Raw genomic sequence first — 22,242 nt, 5'->3', positions numbered from 1 at the left:
TTACTTTCTGAGATCCAGAAGTCCAGAACAGCAGACAGAGATCAACAGCTTCTGTCAGTATTAATGTCTCCCATCATAGCACTCGTTTTGTACCATATTTAAAATTTTGATCTAGCATGAAGGAAAAATATCACTGCACAATGCTGTATGCAGTGTAGTATACAGGCTTACATGCTTTGAAATATTTGAACTTCTTGAGTCCACGTTATATCTGTAACAGAAGAAAAAAATGACAAAGTAAATAAAAGCCCTTTTATCCAGAAGAGTTCCCTCAAGAACCACCAGGACAACATCCTCACCACAGCAACATTTCACTCATACAAACAACACTTCAGTCAAACAATTACAACACTTCAGGTCAGTCAAACAAACTTCACGTTAGTCATACAAATACAACACTCAAAGAAACAACACTTCAGTCAAACAAAACACTTCATGTCACTCAAACAAACAACACTTCACTCATACAAACACTATCATGCACTCAAAGTTTACACATTTACACATGTCAGAGCCATACAACACAGTGAAGGACTTCAAAGTAAGAAATTACACAAAACAACTAAACAAAGAATAGGAACAGCAACCAGAGAGAGCAGGTAAGAAGCTCAGGATGAGGAGAGGCGCTACTCTGGCTTTTATAAGTGAAGAATGTTCTTCAGTTGGGTCTTCAGCTAGTCAAGGTGAAAAGAATCCCACTTTTACAAGACTTTCATTAGTTTTATCGGGCTAACTGTACACATAATTGGGTTCGTTCCCTCCCTCTCTCTTTGCTGAACAGAAATGCTTCATGACCAGCCAGGCAGGACATCGGTATGGTTTTAGGGCATCAGTATGAGCAGATGTCTCCACTCTTACAAACAGGATAAAAATGTTCACCACTTACACATCAAAGCGAAGGTTCTGCTTCTCCTCAAAGAAGTAGTCCAAAACAAATTTTCTCACAAAGTCTGGATTGAGAGTGTTTTCAATAACTTCTGTTCTGCCAAACTTAACAAAAAGATTAAGTTACAATTAGATAACATATAAACCATTTAACATTATTTACATTATGTACATTCATGGGATCACATCTCACCACTGAAATCATCATTCACAATTTTTAAAAATTACAGTCAACAAATTCTCCACAGCATTGTGTGCAAAAATAGTCTATCATGTTTTACATTAATCTAGAACAATATTTTAAATACATACAGTATATATGACAGTATGCTACACTGACTATTAAACTGGGTCTGTGAAGCGGCAGACAGACACTTCTCACACATCAGTCACAGACAGACTGGTCTACTGACGGTGCTGAGGCCAGGCTTGGCTCTTGTTGTGGGAGGACGGAGCTCTAAAGGCACAGACTGAGTGCAGCCTGAGCGTGTGGGTGGATCACACTTTCCCAGCAGTCTGTCAGACTACCCACAGCAACGAGCTATTGTCCCCGGCCCCCCGGCCCCCCGGCTCACCCGGTTTCACACCTTCGACCCACAACCCCGCCCAGCACTTCAGCCTGTGCTGAAATCCACTCACAGCATCGTAAAAGCATCAGTAGGATCTTCCTGATCTACCACCAAGCTGTTTAAACGAGGCTCTGTGCACAAAATCACTGACACTTATGATGAGGAAGTAAATGGTTAGCTAAAGAAAATAATAATAATAATAATAATAATAATAATAATAATATGCTGCAAGGTCTCTGCTGTATTTCAGTCAGCGTTAGCTACATTGGCATCCTTGGGTGATGGGTTCCTAAAGGCTATGCTCATTAAAATGCATCAAATTCCAATATGCAAAGTTATGCAAGCTCTTATGAGCATGCACAGCTTCTGGGTTGACACACAGCCTACCCAGTGAATGCTTGCTGCAGAGGACCTGGCTGTGTGGGAATAAGTGTGTAATATGAACACTTCACATTCCTGCAGGAGACTCTCTCCTGCATGCACTCCCAGGACTGCTCGACGTCCTCCAGAACTACGTCTCAGTTCACATACGCTTTTGTTTCCTTTTGGAACCATGGAACAATTTCAGTGGTAAGACATGTGGAGCTGGAAATCAAGGGAAAGTGCAAATGTGTGCACCTGAAGATTTGATTATAAATAAATACTCCATTTTAACAAGCAAACATGGGACAACATATAAATAAACATATAAAGAGAGAGGGCAGAATTGCACAGCAGCAGGGTGGTTCAGACCGAGAGACACAGCACCAGGACCAAAGCTGGGTCACATGTTGAGTACTTCAGGCGTTTTAATAAACACATCCTACAAGAGTATGTGACAACCCTGTTGAGACGCTATTCCTGGTCTCCTTTAGCTGGGGGAAAAGCTTCTTTAAGTGAGTCAGCAAGAAAGACAAACAAAGATGAAAATTTCCAGAAGAGAATCCTGCAAGATGGAAACCGTCACCTTGTTCCTCAGCAGTGGGAGACAGGAGTTAGAACACACAAAACTACAAACTCATATGTTTGGTTTTTTTGGGGGCCATCATGCAAAATGCTGTCCATCATCCAAATCATCCATTTACCGTCAACACAGAGCAGGGATCCGTGCTTATCCGTGCCTGTTTCAGGAAGGCCCTTGCGTAGTCTGTGTTTATAGAGAGCAGGAGCTCCTGACTCTGCTTTTTCTGGGTGGGACATATTTCAGTGTCCCTGCTACAATGCAGCGATCATCGCCATCCCCATAGCCAGGGAATAGACTGCTGCTGAACTCAGACGAACAGCATCCCACTTCAGTTGCCGGGAGCAGTAAATCATCACGACAGGACTCAGCACCATGCCAACAGCGCTATTTGCGTAATTGACCCTTCACAAAGACACCGCCAAAATCAATACATTCATAATCTTGTTTTCATAAATGAAGGTCAATGAAAGTCCCAGAGCTTTTTCACACACTGCACATTACGCAGCTTCGTCACGGCTGTCAGCATGATAAACTACACAGACTTACCTCTCTCCATTCCTTGGTCCCAATTCCCTGCACGTACAAGACGACGACTGGAGATAATGAGAGAAACAAACGAAGACAGGTCATTTTTAATAAGTCATCCATGTGATCCACGAACTCAAGAGAACTGCATGGAAAATGGTATTGTTGAAAGGGGACTTAAATCACTCGGAACTGTACATGTCTATCTATGCAGCCATTTCTAAATAAACCCACAGCTCAAGGGGACCAGAGGTCTCTAATAAAGTTCATCACTGTTTGGATTTTGTAAAATTCCACATGGTCATGTTTGGATGTGACGATGGGGCCATTCACATGCAAGTGGATGCTGTTGGGAAAACCTGAAGGTCTAGAAAGTGTCTAGAAAGTCTTTGCTCAGGTCTGGGGAGGTCCTCATAAAACAGGTCCAAATTCACCCCAGAATGATTACTATAACAGTAGACCAGCCGCACCTACGAAGGAGGTGAAACCGGGACGAAATGGTTCACAGCAGTTCTGGTTTTACAAGCCCTGCTCCTTTATCCAACACTCAGCCATTCCTGTGACTATTCTGGATTAACGCAACGTTAAAAGCCTGACAGGGGAAGAATATTACGACAGACAGACATGTTGCTACGTAACCAGTGGCTGGAGAGACTCCTCGACTCTGCTGAGTTTATGACCTTTAGTAAGTCAGCTTAGTGGGTCTTATTAGACCAAATGAAGACTCCAGTTTCTACAGGGTAGCCAAGCGCTTAAGAGCCACGAGCACAAGGGGGGATTATTAATAAGCATAGCAAAAGCAGCACCTCGGAGACACTAGCGCTGGGAGACTGCTTCTAAACGTTTCACAGCTGTTATTTCAGAGGGTTAATAGCCTGTCTTGCCTGCTTCTTAATTTGGTGGAGAAAATTGCAATTGCAATCACCACTTTTTAAAGATCCAAGCAGTACAGACATTTCAATCAACAAATGAATAACCCAGGTTTAAATTAAATATTTTAAGTGCAAATTTTGCCAAAACTAATTTATGTGAAGTAATTTCTCTCTTTCGCTTAAAGCAATTCAGCGGCCGTATCTGCTAAATAGGCGCAGTCACAGTGTCAGAGGGGCAGTCACCAAAATCGCTTTGCGATTGCATATCACACAACTTTTTACTAATACTGCACATCACGCTCAACTTTTCACTAAAACCTCTAGAGAAGCTGTCTGCACTCTGCGATTCACTACACGTTCACTTGGCCATGCATTATTGTGCGGTTGAAAATACATTTGCATAACGGCTGGTTTTCAAGCATCAAAGAGTCCAATTTTCTGTGGGTCAGATAGTGGATCATTAAAAAATGGCTACTTTCTAGGAACCCAGTCAAATGAGCATTTCTCAACCGAAACCTCTCCCCCCCCCCATTCAGTAGGTGAGCTGAGAAGAATAGCCAACAAGCTAATGGAGACAACCTACCTGGATCAGACTTAGAAAAAGTGTCAACATCTAGCAGGTTTCTGTGGAAACAAAGATGGAAATGCCATTTCAACAAATTGGGACTACACAAATGTGAAGGTTTGATAAAAAAGTCCTTTCTTTGAATGTCACCGTAGCAACCTGGCATCAGTGACCACAGCTGCTTGAACAGGTTGTGCACTAAATGAAGAGGACAATACAAACAGTATCACCAAGTTCCATTCTGAGCTTTGGTGTCTAAATTTTCTAAAAACATATCAGTCATGTATCAGCAAGTTACAGTTTTGTGTTAATATTTTTTCACATCATGATAAGTAGATGTCTGAAAAAAGACAGCTTAGAAGGAATGCAAATAAATAGGCAAAACAGATGCATTCAAAAAAAAACCTGGCAGGGTGTAATTATGAAGACGATGCATTCATGGTGGCCTTCGAAGAGCCGACGCAAAGACGACAACAAGGATAATGGGCTCTTCTTTCTCTCATTTTAGATATGGGGGCTTTTTTCTTAAACACTAAGGCACCTTTAAGGACGGCTTAGCACTGTGTTAGCATCGCTTGTGGGAGTGCTGTCATTTGGGGTTAGGGTGGTCCAACAGCTTCTTTCTGGATGTGGGGGATGCACCATAACGCACACACCCACACAACACTTGAGTGCTGCACGAGATGGGGTGAAGGGGGACATGTGCATGCACACAACGCCAGCCAAGTCAGAAGGGGAAGGAGTCTGTCGCCCCTCAGCTGGAGGCTGATGGATGCCTGAGGATGCCTGTAGAGGATGTCAGGTGCATCGCCGCCCATGACGTTTCCTCCACTAATAACGTGATTGAGCTTCCTTGCTGCCTCAGCTGGTGGTTCTTCCACTCGCTCGTGCTGAGATGACAAACCCAATGCAGGTCTTTTGGGTCACTGAGATAAGGCGGGTTGGAAGTAATGGACACATTTACAGAAATGAGAAACGTTTCAAACGGTTGCAACAGCTGCAGAATAGAACTAAAGGGGGAAATCACATACAAATATGAATAAATAATTTAAACACTTCTTCAATCTCACATACAGTAATATAAATATGTTTGGATGACAGAGATGGGTTAACAGGACTGAGCCATAGCCCATCAAATTCAGAATCTTGTGATATTTTATTATAATTATAATGACAATAAAGACTGAAAATAAGTTTAACGCTGGATTATGGTCAGATGAGAGAGATAACACCTCATGCTAGCGAAAAAAATGGCACATTGAAAGTCAACCAAGAAACATTGTTCAGATTTAAAATGTGTCTTCAGGGCTCTGTCTGTGTGAATGGAAAGCCACTGAAAATGATGCTGTACATTTGAGGTGTTTTCACTACAAACAGATCAGAGATCAGCTAGAGGAGTTCCCTCCTTTGCCATGTTGCTTATTCAGATTCTGCTCCAAGCCCCCGTATTGAGTGACAGGGTGTCAGGGTGGCATCTGCTGCTCCCTGTGCTGACAGCCACAAACAAGCTTGATGAATTGGCTTCCTTGTGAAGTACTTCAGCAATTTGGCAGGACAAAGTGCCAGTGGACAACAGAGTTTGCTCCGGAGTTGTTTACCGAGGATGATGGCTTATTACCAGAACTTGAAAATACAGTGACTCCGTTAGATATCAGTCAGTATCCATGTTGTTTAGTGACTCAAGTTACTGATGGTGCTTTTTGCATCTGTGATTTGAGTGGGAAATATTATTCAAGCTGCTTTCTTTAGATATACGGAAAATAGAAGTGTACATTATAAAACCACATCTTTTTAATGATATAGGTACTCCATTTTAACCTAAACAACTTAAATGTACTATGACTTGTTTCAGCTATTTACCAAATTGCCTGCTTACTTTATATATATATATATATATATATATATATATATATATAAAAAACACTTACAAAGTTCCGAGTTAAATCCGAATAACCAACAGAAACAGCAGGTACCTTTGGACAGCTGCACGTGTGTCTTGTATCAAAGAAAGCCTCCCTGCGACACCTGGGAATGCACCAAGTGAAGTTAAAGCGGCTTCAGCAGGCAGCACATTCATTACTGAAGAGCGGATAAAGAAGCGGCTGGCTGGTACCAGAGGGGCCAGGCCGTGCGCTGGCACACCGAGGGTAGTTCTGCCACTCTGAAACCCCCGAGCTCAAGACAAAAGGGCAGCTATGGTCCGAGCGCCGAGCGCCTCGGCCGAGAGGATTTCATTTTTTGCCAGGATGAGACGAGCAGAGCCTGCAAAAAACACTTAGATGTGTCCCCAGGCCCTTTGATTTTGTACAATCCAAAAAGAAATGACAGGCTTTGCTGAATATTAAACACCCCAAAAGCGAATCTCTATTGAGCAGCGGCATCTGGAGACCAACCTGAACATGCAGGTCAGTCTCGGTGCGCTAGAGAAGATGGAAGATGCCATTACCGCGCACAGCCTCACCTTTATTCAGTACATTTAATACGCATTATATAGGACTATTGCTCTTTTTAAACAAACTATATTCTATTTGTAGTTTTTACAAATACATTACTGTTGCTGACTAACATGAAATTTTAAATTTGAAGTCTAAACCTAAACTAAAATTCTAAAAATATTAGCTAGCCAATCTGCAGTGTCTGAACTGGTCACTTTCAATTAGTCGTTGGTGACAATTAAGCGACAAAATGTGCAGTCTTTTTAAAAAAGATAATTTAGTCGATTACAAAAAGTTCCTAACACTTCAGTTTGTCCGTATTATAAGACAAATAAACCAAACTGTGCACACTTACCTGCACGAAACGGTAACTTCAATTTTAGTCGCAGGTACGTGCGTATGTAGTGGATCAAACTCTCCAATCGATGCCATTTCTTCAAGTTTCAAAGTAATTTTTCTCCAGATTTAAGCCTTAGGCACATTAAGTATCAGGCGAAACATGAACGCCTGTCGCTGCCTTCACTGAAGCATTACGAGGCTGCTATAAACCCAGGACACCTCTGCATATATCAAACTCAACAGAGCAGCGACGCTTCCCCAGGGCTCGCAGAAAACACGGGCTTTGCGCGCGTTGTATCCGCGCGCACTGGAACCCCCTCCCACTGCTCTTCTAGATGGTGAGACTAATATGCGTTTGCCAAGTATGTCAACACAGTGGCTTAAATAAAAATTAAAATGCCTTTATTTATCGAAGGTAGGGTATTGAGGAGTAGCGGGACGTAATGGCGCTAATTCCAATAAGCGTCTTGTCCACAGAATAATGTAAATATGGCAGGTGTAGACTAGAATGAGCAGCTTTGTTCATTCATTTGGGTTCCAACACCTTCCTATGCCTAGAACCACACCTACACAATCATTTAGTACCACGTAAAAAAAATATAGCAGTGTTTATGCATTTTACTTTTTACACAATTTGTCAGTGGTGAAAACAGGACTTTGCACTCAGCTTTATTTGAGACATCCGAAGTCATGCTGGTCCTCCCAGACCCTTACTGCAGATAACCTCACCTTCTCAATTTGACATTTTTACTACCTGGGCACGGGCAGCACAGGCAATATGCCTTCTAGAGCAAGCAGAAATTGAAAAGCTTCACCCAAGAAGGCAGTTACAGGGGTGCAGGGACAATGCAATTTCATTTCCCAGATCTCCTTCTTGGTGTGTTTCACAGAGGAAGAATGAAGTCAGCCTTAGCCCTGACCGAAGTTGCCCTTCGGGCTGGTTAAGTGCCCCGAGGGCAAGCCTCTCTTTAGCTTGCCTGTCACACAGCCAGGGCGAAGGATGAGGAAACAGGGATTGGAAACTCATTACACCTGAATACCAAACACCACCGCCGTCACCCTGTCCTTGACATGCCAATGTATTCGTACTGAAGAAAGACTCTGTGGACAAAAGTCTGCAACAGCATGTGAGCAGTAGCAGTAGTACACTTACAGTGGAGATATTGGAAACTATAAAATTAATATAGACTATAAAATTAATATGCTACTTGGGTTTCAAATATTAGTTGGTTTTTTCCCCCCACTTTTCATAACTATTATTTAACTATTTTAGAAATGCAAGCTAGTGTCTCTGCTAAAAAACTTTTAAAAATCAAACAATATTTAGCACATTGATCAAAATTTAAACTTCATTCCATGTTGCTTAAAACAGTTCATTACCAAACACAGGCTCATAAAACCAACACTAGGACTGTTCTAATGACAAACGCTGCCTTACGACACGATTAGTCTGCTTCGTAGCGTTAGCTAGGAACGACCCTCTCACAGGCCTACCGCGCCAACACTCCTGCTCTGTATACGCCATTAGACTTACACCCACCAACCCTTTCATTAGATATACCCCCATACAGCAGGAACAACTAGCAGCTAGAGCTGACCTGCTTCTGTACACGTTTGTTTTCTTCTAGGCTGATCAGTGCTGACCAGGATGGAGGATCGCTGATGGAGGACAGACCAACATGCAAGCTGCTGTTTAATAGTACAGCTGAACATAAAGACTGGAGTACTTGAGTACCTCTAAGGTGTTGTTTGTAACAAAGTGGCTGGTGAGTGCACTCCTAAACAGATGCAAAATGTGAGTCACACATGCCCATCTCTCCTTTAAAAGAAGAGGTGGGGCTTATGACTTCATACACATTCGGCCACCGACGCCCGGCTTGTTTAACAGGGGAAGAACATATCTGGGGCGGTCTTATATTACCAAAGATGCAATCACACTTAAAACCCCAAATTGAATTCCTAACAATTAGAGACGCTGCCTGCTTTTAAACATTTAAAAGCAATCCAACCCAGCACAGCAGACAATACGTCACCCGCACACACAGAAGAGGAAATGCGTACCTCTGGGGTCATGCATTTCATTACCTGGTGACAAGCTAAACTGGGAACGCAGTGGGTCGTGTCTATGCGTGAACCACAGCGCTACAGAAGCCAACCACCGCATTCAGGGCGAATTTCTCAGAGAAAAGAAACATGTTCTAAACTGCAGGTCCTTCTCAGCCCAGCACTGTGCGCATCTTTACATTGGATGTGAGGAAAGGGCAGAATGCTGCAAGGCTGAGCAGATACGCTTCTCACCACAGCAAGCTAAAGTCACTGTTTTAATCCAAGTACAGAATGAAAAAACCATGCATTTTAAGACACTTCCTCTTCTGCAAACTACAGCGCCCTCTGCTGCAAAGGAGAGGCTTCACTCCCTTTCCTCTGATTCTCACTGCTGACAGTGTTTTCGGATGAAAGAGAGCACATGATCTTTGGAGAGCTTCTTGGGATCCACGCGTGTCTGGGAGTCATGAACTATGACCCCTTCCTCCCACGCCCAAAAAAGTCTCTCATGATAACACTCACTGAAAAGAAGAAGAAGAAGGAGATAAAAAAAGGAGACTGATTATGTTCAGTAATGCCCCGTGTAGTGAAGTCTCTATGGCTGTGTTGGTTAAAATGCTGGATGGTGTCGCTTGGAACATACTTAAAAGGAGCAACAGCAGTAGGGTCCATTTTGTACGTCGACTCTTTTGTCTGTTTATTATAAAAGAACTTCTTATTTGAAGTCTTACTATATGCCATCGTCCAAGGGTCTGATATACACAGAAAAAAACATGACATGAAAATGTAAAGGGCCAATACCAAGACACCCAATGCAAGCCCACGACACACTGGCTCTCAAACTCAGCACTATACAAACAGCCTCCCTCACCGCTGACGGTTTTAATGATGTGGAGTCCGCTGGGCAGGAAGTGGCGGTCATCTCGGCCTGTGTAGGACAGCCGTGGCATCCCGCCGGAGCTTTTTGTCACCTTCATCTCCAATCTGAGGAAGAGGAACATACACGTATGCATGCACGCACACACGTACACCACAGCTGAGAGAGAGGCAGAGGTCACAAGCACATGTGGTTCAGACTGAGTAGCCAGCTACTGACCTCACAAAGATCTTGTCCATCTCTTCCAACCGGTAAACTTCCTTCACCCTAACCAGCACATAAACCAGTTCATTTAGGACAGCGTGTTTTGTTGACAGGACGAGAGTAGAGGAGAGGAGAGATTACCGTATGGGGTTCATGTCCGGCCTGCTGGGCTTGGATACGGCTTTCACAAACTTCTCTGCCATCTGAATCCTGAAAGGCACAGAACTCCAGCTCAGGCACAGAGAAAAACCACCAGACGCCCTGCACTTCTGTGTCATACTAGAGGACAAGAAACAAGAAGCTGGCATCACTGCTGCAACGCAAGGGGAGCAATCAGAGAGTCTGACAATCAGCTCGTACCTGCCCTGCATGAGAGCACAGCAGAGTGATTAGAGACAGCCTCCTGCAGGAGCGCCAGCACACGCACTTCTCACAAACGAACAGTTAAACCTCAATCACATTCGTCCACACATTTGCAGAGACTGTCGATTTTATCATAATCGTATTCATTTCATTTCAGATCAGAGGCAAGATGGCACGAACATTTCCACAATGATCCGCTTCAAATATATTGAAAAGGATTATGATGACTAAAACACACACAAAAAAGTGATGTTCTTCAAAAAAAAAAAAAAAAAAGATTAAATATGGCTATACTTGAGACGTTCTCTTTTTACACAGGCAAACCAGGCTGGGGTGCCATATGGTTATCTGTGGTTCTCACAAAGTAACAAATGACCAAAAACACTAAATTGCAGTAGGCTGTTTATTTCAACTGTGACTTTTTAAAATGACAGTAGTTCAGTAGTAGTTCCCAGTTATCAGAATGACTACAATTTAAGTAGGTTTTACACCATAGTATAATCACTAAACTGGCAACCATTCCTGGGTTATGTCTTATGTCTTTTTATGATTCGTGTATCTCTCATCATCAAGACTGCTAAAAGGGTTCAAAACTGAAAATACGACATCATTGCCTTTTAAAGCCAGGTTTGTACGCTAGATTTGCATGGCTATGCGAATTCACCTCTGGTTGAAGTGTTGGTCTCTCACATCAGTGCCGTTGAGCACCAGAGCATCCAGGACGTGGACAGCGTTGATGCGCCGCTGAGCCTTGCCCTACAAACAGACACACTTCGCTCACCACGTGGCTGCACACACCCTCACCGCGACATCAACACTGCTGGACGACTCCTTGCACCTCACCTCCCCCTTCAATTCCTGCACGATCTCCACACTCAGCAGGGTGTCTCTGGGAAGCTCCAGCTTCCAGTTTTCCAGTTTTTTCCAACGCAGTGGGGCTTTGCCATCCCATATGTAGATCTGCGATTTCTAACACACAGATATACACAGTTACAAAGACAACAACCCCCCCCCCCCTGTTAAATCCAATTTGAGGAGTCCTTTTAAAAGAAGACTGTATGGCTACTGTTTCTTCTTGGCACAAAACACACATGCACACATACTGACCCCGAGCCCCAGTAGAAAGATCTGCTCTCCCCCGCCAACGATGCAGCGATGGTCCAGCACATGCTGCAGCTTATCCAGAGTACTGGAGCTCAGGGCTGTGGGCCTGCAATTAAAGCTGTCTATGTCTGCACCCTGACACACACACACACACACACACAACTTCAGCCAGTGAAGGTGAGTGGATGTGTCAGTTTCAGAATCACTTGTACTGATTTTGAGATCACTAGCATCCTTTTAAATGTTATCATCTAAATATGTTATGCATACAACCCAAGAGCTTTCTATAAAGTAAAGCCCCCCACCTTAATGAGCTCGTAGAACTTGGCTTTTGGATCGGCGGAGGCCGGAGCCACTCTGGCTTGATCAGGAATCTGCAAGCAGACCCCAAGACGTTGGTCAAACACAGACTGGACATCTCCATTTACCACTGCAAATAAGACAGCTCCAAACCAGGACTATACAGGATTGTCTCAGCTAGATACACCAGAAGCCACACTATTCCCATGCTAATGTATGTTCTAACTCCTCTCATTAAAACATTCATTCATGCATCTATACACACACACACACACACAAAGATATTGGTTTACAGCATGTTTAAATTGTGTGTATGCGCACATTTCTACTCACCCCCCACAGTCTGAGACACTCCTTGCGAATATCTGCCTGCCTGGGCTCGGACAATGTTCTAAGATGCGTAAACAAAACACACGCGTACACAAACAAAAACAACTATATTAAACCTGCACAGAGAGAACAAAGAGCTGTCCTAGTGCAGAAGCCAGCGGTGAGCAGCAAAGGACTCACGTCTCTCTCACGTAGGCGTGGATTTTAGCCAGGGATTTGATCTGCACTGCACAGTGCCTGGAAGGCAGAAACAAGGTAAGCAACTTGAGTGTGTGTGTACATATCCCACTAAGGGCAACTAAACCAGCAGCATTCATTTATCGTGACGTTTCAGTGTGACGTCGGAGCTGGTGCCAGTAACTGTTGATGTGTTTATTATAATGATTATTTATTCGTTTGTTTTTGTTCCTGCTGACACACTCTACTTCTATGGGCACATCTGCACTGATTTATAGAGTTCTTGACAATGCTGATACCTTCCCAAGCTTAATTCTGAGGCTCAGCACAGACCAACTCTACCCAGAGTACAAACAGAAGAACCGGCACATGCAACTGGCACACGCATGTTGAACTGACAGAGTACATGCACAGAGAAGTGGCTGGCTCATAAAAAGCAACTCTAACTCTCAAGCAACTGTAAAATACAAAAATACTACAAGAAATAAAAAAGCAAACAAAGCAAATTTAAGTCGACAACAGCCACAGGAGTGAAGCAGCGTTTTGTAAAATACTGCATACAAGACAAGGCAATAGAGCTCTCAGACCTTTTAAATACCTGCTAAAGATTAACGCTGGAACATTTCTCTTAGATAGAAAACGACATGCCAGTATTTACAATATCTAGCTAGCTTCGCAACACCAGCAATTTTTCTGAAATCTCCAAGTTAGCTAGATGTACCCCTCTAGATAAAACATGAAACTTGAAGCTCCTTCGCAAGCAGCTGCTGTGTTTGCAGCACTTACTGTTCTCTGCTGGTTCCTTACATCCTATTTTGCAGGTGTGTTTTCATTTTGCTGTCATGCATTACTGATTTGTGCTTCCGTGTGCTTGCAGACTGGTGTTTATGTTGTATTCCTCGAGTATGTGGGGGAATGAAGGTGAGATGTGTGAGCACTCAAGACACTACCGCTCGTTGGAGTCCGTCATGTACTGGTAGAAGTCCGTGTCTCCCTTGATGACGTTCAAAGGCACCACATCTGTGACGTCTCTCTCAGAGTGCCGCAAATGGTTCAACTTCAGGTTGACAGTGAATAAGTAGTCTCTGACCGCATCAGAGCCTGGCTTGAGACTTCTACACACTACATACCTGCATGAACACATGCATGCGCATACACACACACCATTTGGTCCCACACAGGGCCAAGTAATAAAAACCCCTATCCAATAACTCGTGGCTTCTTGAGTTATTTACACACAAACAAACCAAAAGAAACGCAAACAAAACAATTCATTGAATCAAGGACAGATAAAGACACCTCTCAGAGTTTGCAGGACGGCTGGTGAGTGGCTTGAAGAGTGAGACTCTCTCAAAGCAGAGATACAGCAGGTAGATAAGGCCCACACTAAAGGGTGTGAAGAGGTCAAACGTCTTGCACACAAAATGACCACCTAAAAAAAAAAAAAAGTGTGTTGGAGTGAACACAGACGCCTAATCACATTGAGGAATATGAGCAACAATTCAAAAGCATCCTCTCTGAACACTGTAGCCACACGTAAAATATTATACATGAGAGTGACATCATCGGACCTGTTCGGACAACGGACAAGGCCATGAGGAACTGACAAAGCAAAAGCTGTTTGCTCAGGATCTCCTGAAGGTTCTCTTGGCCTTCCACTGAGAAACCCTGCAATGTTAAACATATCAAAAATTAACCAATCACAGAGCTCTCTAAACACATTTTAACCAATCAGTGAGCATGAGTACAGTAAGAGTGAACCTTAAACTTTTACCATTGATAGACTTCAAACAGCGCTACTCACCCCGTCGGCCATGAGGAAGTGGAGACCGCGCTTCTCTGTGCTCTCCAGGACAAAATTCCGGAACGCGGTGATGTTTTCGGGCCGCATGATGTCTCCATCACCATCGATCCCGCCTTCACCTAGAGTCCCGTGAGGGTCAAGGGCAGGCAAAAAGAGCTCAGTACAGAACTCTTCAACAGCATGGGGCTCACCTAAACCAACAATGTGACCACAAACTAAAGTGGTGTTAAATCCTGCAAAAGTGTTCCATTTCCATTAGTAATCTGGGGACAAGGAGTAGCAAGTTATATTTCTTAAAAGGGAAATCTGTATTTACATATGAAGCAGGTTAGAACAGACCAAGTAGGTACAGATGGTCCACTCTTTGTGGCCTGTATGTCATTGGTTCTAGTACCTTTGTACCAGGGGCAGTTCTTTACCCCTAGCCAATCAGAGCTGTGCACATGCTCTGCCAGGAGCCGTACCGTAGTAGGGCTCAAAGAGCTCGCTGGGGGCGGCATAGAAGTCCTCCAGCTTGAAGTCGTTGGCTCCTTTCAGAGTCATCCCGAAGCCTTTGGCATGCCAGCGCTTCCGCCACAGAATGTACTCAGAGAAGCCACCGGGCCCCGCACACACATCCCCGAAATACAGCAGTTCACTCTCCTTATCACGGATTAGCGGCCTCTGTATACACGCATGCACGCACACACCCTAAATATATGGCCTAATTACACAGAGGACCTTTATTATGAAAGGCATTCCAGCATCCTACCCCTTGGGAGTCTTTTGGGTTAGTAAACATGTAGTCAAACACATGGTCCATGTTTGCCATCTTCATAGCAGCTCTGAAAGTGAGTGTGAGAATGAGTGAGAGTGACTGTGTGTTATATATACAGCCTAGGGATACATAGCCTATTCTGTGTTTACATGACTATCAGAAGAGCAGAAACATCTAGGCATATGTGCGCGTGTGTGTGTGTGTGTGTGTCACCTGTTAAGGAAGAAAGCCCCTCGTATAGTTTCATACGGGTTGGATCGCGTGCGAGCTCGTCTCATTTCTTCACCCTCCAGGTCATCAAACACACTCTGCCACGCACATACACAATACTGAGCATCCCTCAGATTAACCAAATACTGCATCAGCCCACAGTTTAATCAGACACTGCAGCATCCTGTAGTTTAAATAAACAGACCTTGCAGCTTAGCAGGAGGTGCAGTAGCTTCTCTGAGCAGAACTCAGTTTCATCTTCGATCTTCAGCTTCCTCTGTGCAGGCACATGTGCGTGCGTACGTGCGCGCACACACACACACACACACACACACACACACACACACACATCAAATCACCAGAACTACATGTGACATACACTCTCACATCCCACAGAAACAGCCATTATTACAAGTTTCTATGCAGTTCAAGAAATGTTTATATGGAATACAGAAGTAAAAATAAGACCTTAATACGAGTAATTACAATTGGAATAACAGGTATGGATTTCAATCAAATAAAATTTATTTACTGCAAATATTAACTTCAATTGTTGAAGCAATATTTCAGAGAGTATAAATAACCAGCAGTTTCACATGTTCTGTTGTGACCTGCAGTGACCTGTTGCCACTGTAACTAACCTGAAGGGCCTTTGAATTTCTCCCTGAATACCATGCTACAGTACCTCGCCTATCAGCATCCAGTCACTCAGCTCATCTGAGTCTGGGATCTCAGTCGAACATTCTGGAAACCATGTGACCTCTTCAAAAGCATTGGGCTAAGAGAGAGAGAAAGAACAAAAAACACCCACACACAACAGAAGAGGGGAAACTATGTTAAAAGCCGCTCCGGTAACACACAGCACATTGTGGAGCGTCACCCAGTATGGTCCTTCAGGAGAAGAGGCGTGGCACCTCTGGTTCGTCCTGCCATTCCACGTTCAGTTCTCCTTCAAAGCTCTGCAAGCTCAGGCCGAGGCCCCGCCTCCCGCGCTGTGTCGACGCCTCCACGATGTCTTTCCGGCCCTGGCCAAACTTGCCCAAACCCTCGCCCTCTTTGAAACCCATTTTGGCCTGGATGCAGACGAAAAGGTCTGATTAAAATGTATTTGTATATGTAAATAGATAATGTCTGCCACATCACAGATTTGTTTTTAAATCAATGATCCAAACATGCAAGTAATTCATACAAACATAAATGCTATGACTGTGTGTGCATTACCATAAGTTTCTGAGAGACAATGTTGTACATGGAGAATCTAGAGGAGCTCTGGGGGGCATCACTGCTCTGGGTATTATGGGATACTGGTGGTCTGGAAAAGCTGGGCCTGTGATCCTCAGCATCACTGGGAGACTCACTCTGACTGGAATCTACGAAGAAACAGACACACGCACACATACAGAGACAGAGACAAGCAGACAGACAAACAGAGAAAGACAAGCAGACACTGACAGAAAAAGACAGACACACACACACAAAAAAAAAACCAAAAAAAAAACCACACAGTGCAAGTGCAATTTTCAGTCATGGTCCAAAAACAGACATATCCACATCTAGCATCCTGTGGCAGCGACAAGGTCAGTGAGAGAGTTCAAAGAAATAAATTTCACTATCAAACAAGATGCATGTTAATTATCCATCTTAGTAAACATATATGCTGGTTGAGACCAGAGGAAACTGGGAATGATGTTAAAATGTTATAGTCTTTTTATTACATTAGTATATGTGAGAAGTGGCCATACATTTGGCTATATCTACAGTTACAGGGTTGTTTTAACTGTTTTTGGCTTCATGAAGGGGTGATCATCTGCAGGATTTGTTAATTCAACTTCAGCAGTGGGTTTTTTTAAGTGCAAAATATTTCACGCTGCACAAAGACTAAGAGCATGTGCCTGGTCCTACCGTGGCTGGTGGTTCTCTGTGATGACCCTTCATCTTCGTCAGAGCTGGCCTCCTCCTGGCGAACCTTCTTCGCCTTTAACGGCTCGTTAATCGCGTCCAAACTTCTCTTCATCGCGGCTGCAGGTAGTCAGGACACCTGTATGAACACAAGCAACACATCCGGCCATCAGTCTCAACAGACCACAGTATAACAAGACTGTAATGCCTGCGATAACTGTTGTGATACAGAACAAGCTTGCCCTGTGAGGGAAGCCTGAAGTTAGGAGCTTTAACTCGCTAACCCACCGACTCTGCAGCGCAAAGGCTAAGCAAGCAATAACAAAGTTAGCGTTACCTAGCAAAGGCAAACATTTACAATGTATCTACAATTTAAAATACACAAATCGTCACTGTATTTGCAGTAACATTATTGTTGTGTTTAAAAGAAAGCTATCTAGCTATAGGTGATATAGCTAACCTAGTTAGGCTAACGTTATCTGGAGTGTGAAGACCTGAAAGTTAGCTATCTGCAGCTAGCCTAGCTTAGCTACGTTACGGACGACACAAAATCATTTAGAGGCATCCTACAAAGCGCAGTGCAGCTCGAATCTCAGCAGTAACCAAACATAATAATATATTATTATTATTATTATTATTAACGCAGAAAAGTTTCATAACTCAATTCTTTGCTGGATGGTTTTATTGCGTTTGAGTCGCCCTGGCTAACTCACTCCAGTCATCCCAGAGCCAAGTCTACTTTGGGTTCGCCGTGGGGTTTTTACTTCTGGCCCAGTTTGGAAAAAAAGCCGTGGGGAAATTTCACCTGGTTGACGTTAACCTAAGACAGCCAGCTAAGACCTGCCCATGAGTCCGTAACGTTAAGACAGCCAGCTAAGACCTGCCCGTCGTCCGTAACGTTATTAAGACAGCCAGCTAAGACCTGCCCGTCGTAACGTTATTAAGACAGCCTGCTAAGACCTGCCCGTCGTCTCTAACGTTAAGACAGCCAGCTAAGACCTGCCCGTCGTCTCTAACGTTAAGACAGCCAGCTAAGACTTAACCGTCGTCAATAACGTTATTAAGACAGCCAGCTAAGACCTACCCGTCGTTAGTAATGTTGGCAGACAGCTAAGCCCTGCCTGTCGTCAATAACGTTAAGACAGCCAGCTAAGACCTGCCCATCGTCTGTAAAGTTATTAATATAGCCAGCCAAGACCTGCCCGTCGTTAGTATCGTTAAGACACAGCCAAGACCTGCCCGTCGTTAGTATCGTTAAGACAGCTAAGACCTGCCCGTCGTTAGTAACGTTAAGACAGACATCTAAGACCCGCCCGTCGTTAGTAACGTTAAGACAGACAGCTAAGACCTGCCCGTCGTTAGTAACGTTAAGACAGACAGCTAAGACCCGCCCGTCGTTAGTAACGTTAAGACAGACAGCTAAGACCTGCCCATCGTCCAGAGCGCCTCAAGCCTGCTGAGGTTTGTTTCTAGTTCAACAAGTTCGCTGCGTGAATCCTACCAGCTTAGCGTCCTAAATGTCGACAAAACACCTCCCCGTTACTGTAGCATTGGTGTTTAATCGCAACTCGACTGCAAATTCAGCTCAAATTCGCGCCTGAATTAGTGAAGAAACGTTTTTCAAACGTAGACGTTAAACCGCGCTCACATTTCTGCACGCGACGCTAACTATCGCGCGAGGACTTGAAGTGTAGCGGCGCCTGATAGTGACGTTGTCCTGACGCGCAACAAACGCCTGCTTTCATCAGTGGGTTTAAGAGTTAGCTTGGCTAGATGTGGCATGTTTCTGGCCAAACAGTAAGCTAACTCCAATTTGAATAGCATTCATTAGGTTATTGGCTCTTTTTTTGACATAGATTTGGCTAAAACATAATAATAATAATTAGTAGTATTGTTGCTGTTATTGTTATTTTAGTAGCTGTTTAGCAGTTGCTTATTCTCTCCCCTCTAATGGCCAAAACACTAAACAAATAAACAAAACTACGCACGAAAGATCAGACATGTGACTCATGAGAAAGCCTAAATCCTACAGCCTTTAAAATCTAGAAGTGAAAAGCTCAAGATTTATTTCGAGGGAACTTCCAGGAACACCCAGATTCAGATGTGCAGTCCAGCATCTAGCTTTATCATGAAGAATGTACTCTAAAATACAAAATGGTCTTCTTTTTGAGACACTCTGAAAGTGATCTAATCGTGTAAGTCTTATTATTATCCTGTTATATGATCCAGCCTGATTTAAGTACATTTCAGACATTCTGCCTGAGAGGATCCTCATACATTGATCTCTTAATGATTGCCAGCCTTCTAGAATCTGAGGCAACGAAACAACACTAAACTATCATATTCTGTGTACTGGGATGAGGTTTTGATATGATTTGGTGGTGATATGATTTGTTTCAGTGACTGACCTTAATTGTTTAAAGCACATGTTAAAAAAGTGCAGTGATGTGAAATGTTTGTGCCTGTATTTACTATTATAGACTCAGAAAAGGTTCACATCCCATTTTGGCACTATTCTTCCAAATGTGAAGTTATTCAAAACCCTTTTTATTGCATCTGTAATTGCCAGTAAGGTATTGTCATGGTGCGCTGGGCACCCAGCCACAGGGACATGCCCACTGACACACACACACACACACACAGAGCACCCATCCCATTCCCAATCACCAGAGTACTAATCTCTGATCAACTGCACCTGTTCCTTGTTTCGTTTTCCCTGTATCCAACCTACAGGTGCCTGCTTCCAGTGCTGCACATTGCTTCTCTTCCCGAGTGTCCATAATTCATTTGAGCTTTCAGCTGCCGAGTCCATGAGTAATTACTGCCAACACTTGACTTTCACCTTTTTCTTCCTGTTTTGTATCAGCTTGACACTGATCTCGTGTGTGTGTAAGTGTTTTGTTATGGAGAATAAAGAAACTTCTCTACTGCACCTGCATCTCACTCACTCCCTGCCACCATGACACATACAAGCTCTTGACTTGTTCGAATGAAGTCCTCCTTTCAGCCATATCTAGCCCTGGATGGGGAGTCATAAACAGATTATGAGACCTGGAGGAGAGACCCAGGGACCTCAGGACAGGCACAGTGGCTGCATTAGGTTCTATGCTAAAATACATTTTTAGCTGTTAAATGACTATTTTCAGCCAAGTACTGACCAATTTCATTCCAAATATCGTTCGGTTACTGTCCAAGAGATTAGAACATTGTGAGAGGCACTGAAATTAGGCCTGTTTGGTCTTTCAAATTAATTGATTGAGAGAGAGCTGGCAGGGCCAAGATGATTGTAAAGCATCCTTGGGTACTGAGAAAGACACTGTAAGTGTAACTTCATACCATATCATTTACTGGGCTGAAGATTAACTCAGCAATATCACGATATTCCACACACAGATCAATAACACTGGCCATCTGGGAAGTCTTTTAGACAGCTCCACTTGTTTTTTGTTTTTTTTCAAACATTAGGTCATGATCTCTAAGTGGGCTGTTCAGGTTTAAAATGACTTGACAAAGCCTGAGTTTGTGTACATTTTTGAGAACATAAACAATGTTTATGCACTGTTTACGTTTCCTTTATTTACACATACTTGTGATAATTATATTAAATATATACAAAAATCTTCTGGCATATATTATAAAAATGGCAAGAGTCAGGGAAGTCAAGTCTTACACACCTGCACACACAAACCTGTACATCAATCCTTACACGCCTCCACACATGAAGATTTATTTCAAGCTATATACTCATATTCAGTGAAGCCAAATAACAGTCCTTCAGGACCAGTGCCGAAAAACAAAAGAATGCAATTGCAGCTACAGTAAACACAAAATACAGCACGAATATTCAAAGTAACATATAGTGGAACATCGTACATAACACTGAGTAAAATGAATAGATGTGCAAAGATGAAATAAGTATTTAGCACATCCACTTCTAGAGACAGCATTTAGGCTACGTACCACACCATTGGTGAAAACAACTCTACACTTCCCACTGATCTGCATTACGGACTTCTCTTTATTGGTTTTAAACTAAAGTTGTAAATATACCAAAACGCTATTGCGTGGTGGCTTGCATGACAAATAAGATTCAAAACCTCTAGCTACCAAAGTAGTTAATATTTGCAGATATTAAATGGTTTATGACTATACAGAAGGACTAAATGGCTGATCTTCACTTATTGGTCACTTTCTATAAAGACATGTGGAAAGAGCATGTGCAGAATAACATTACAATCATGGTCTTGCGTTAACATTTAGTTACCAGTCACTGTGGTTAAAATTGATTGACCAGTTCATACATATTTGATTGCGACTGATACAGAACAAGGAGCATATGGATAATAGTAGTGCTGCTACTACAGTATGCAGTCTAAGAGTAGGCTATAGACTTTAGCATTTTGATCACAATGCCAGCTCATGTGAGTTGTCTGGATGACACTATTGACTCTCATCAGCTGCCTGGTGAGTCGGTCAGGTAATGTGTTGGAAAAGGGATGCATCTGATTTAGTTTTTCTATATATCTGGCCCTTTCTTCGGATGGAAGGCTATTGGTATATCACCCCCCTACACATTATCCAGGTTTCCTTGATGAGTTTGGCAATCTCTTAATAAAGTTAATGGCTTACTTTGACCATATCTCATTCACTGGTGATTTTAATATCCATCCTGAGAGCCCGCATATTCTCCAAACTTTTTGTTAAAGTCCTTTGACTTCATGTAACATGTAATCAGTCCCACACATAAAAGTGGCCATACGTTAGACTTAGTTACATCTCTTGAAGTAGAGACCAAGGTGTGAAACATACTTGATGTAGGACTCTCGGATCATTATTGTATTTTCTTTATATTTTCTGTAACTACTAAGAAAACTGTTACAAAGCACCACTTTACAGAGGATTCAGTGGCACAGTTTTCTAATCTTATTAGCTCACTCCCTCCTACTAAAACCTTAATTGGTGACAGTCTGGTAGACATCTTTACATTGAGACTGAATGTTTCATAGCACCTCTAACAACCAAACAGAAGCACAACACG

General features: G+C 43.1%; 2 protein-coding genes across 11 annotated transcripts in view; both read right to left on the bottom strand.

The window, feature by feature from the left end:
- The window catches only part of cpne9 (copine family member IX), a 25,201-nt gene extending 17,727 nt beyond the window's left edge, over window positions 1–7,474 (bottom strand). For 2 of the 5 annotated variants that reach the window (XR_014119675.1, XM_081706651.1), the window contains exons 1-6: window positions 7,150–7,474; window positions 6,333–6,621; window positions 4,378–4,418; window positions 2,944–2,990; window positions 887–990; window positions 172–211 (exon numbers count right to left, since the gene is read on the bottom strand). Coding sequence is in view for 4 of the 5 variants with exons in the window: in XM_081706651.1 (XP_081562777.1) it covers window positions 172–211; window positions 887–990; window positions 2,944–2,990; window positions 4,378–4,418; window positions 6,333–6,436 (336 nt within the window). In the remaining variant the exon portion in view is untranslated. The remainder of the gene's footprint in view (window positions 1–171; window positions 212–886; window positions 991–2,943; window positions 2,991–4,377; window positions 4,419–6,332; window positions 6,622–7,149) is intronic. The other 3 variants (XM_081706653.1, XM_081706654.1, XM_081706652.1) reach the window with 2 other exon arrangements.
- A 1,967-nt stretch (window positions 7,475–9,441) lies between these two features.
- On the bottom strand, window positions 9,442–18,895 carry cmtr1 (cap methyltransferase 1). 6 transcript variants are annotated; one of them, XM_027031585.3, is made up of 24 exons: window positions 18,706–18,895; window positions 17,208–17,343; window positions 16,527–16,675; window positions 16,220–16,378; window positions 15,991–16,083; window positions 15,511–15,582; window positions 15,309–15,403; window positions 15,090–15,162; window positions 14,803–15,001; window positions 14,339–14,457; window positions 14,106–14,202; window positions 13,834–13,966; window positions 13,485–13,664; window positions 12,538–12,594; window positions 12,361–12,418; window positions 12,033–12,101; window positions 11,731–11,862; window positions 11,467–11,592; window positions 11,288–11,379; window positions 10,402–10,470; window positions 10,276–10,323; window positions 10,051–10,163; window positions 9,823–9,931; window positions 9,442–9,700 (listed from the first exon to the last, which is right to left on the bottom strand). In XM_027031585.3, exons 2-24 carry the CDS (start codon window positions 17,317–17,319, stop codon window positions 9,565–9,567), a joined length of 2,490 nt encoding a protein of 829 aa, XP_026887386.2. In that variant the 5' UTR covers window positions 17,320–17,343; window positions 18,706–18,895; the 3' UTR covers window positions 9,442–9,564. The 6 variants fall into 6 exon arrangements, with proteins under 6 accessions (XP_026887386.2, XP_081562775.1, XP_081562774.1 ...); XM_081706649.1 differs by having other exon boundaries at window positions 18,853–18,871; XM_081706648.1 differs by lacking the exon at window positions 18,706–18,895 and adding an exon at window positions 18,289–18,667.
- Between the last annotated feature and the right edge of the window lie 3,347 nt (window positions 18,896–22,242).

This window comes from Electrophorus electricus, chromosome 24 (genome assembly GCF_041902795.1).
Source record: "Electrophorus electricus isolate QZ-2024a chromosome 24, ASM4190279v1, whole genome shotgun sequence".
Lineage (NCBI taxonomy): Eukaryota > Metazoa > Chordata > Actinopteri > Gymnotiformes > Gymnotidae > Electrophorus > Electrophorus electricus.
This window is presented reverse-complemented; position numbering and strand designations above follow the sequence as displayed.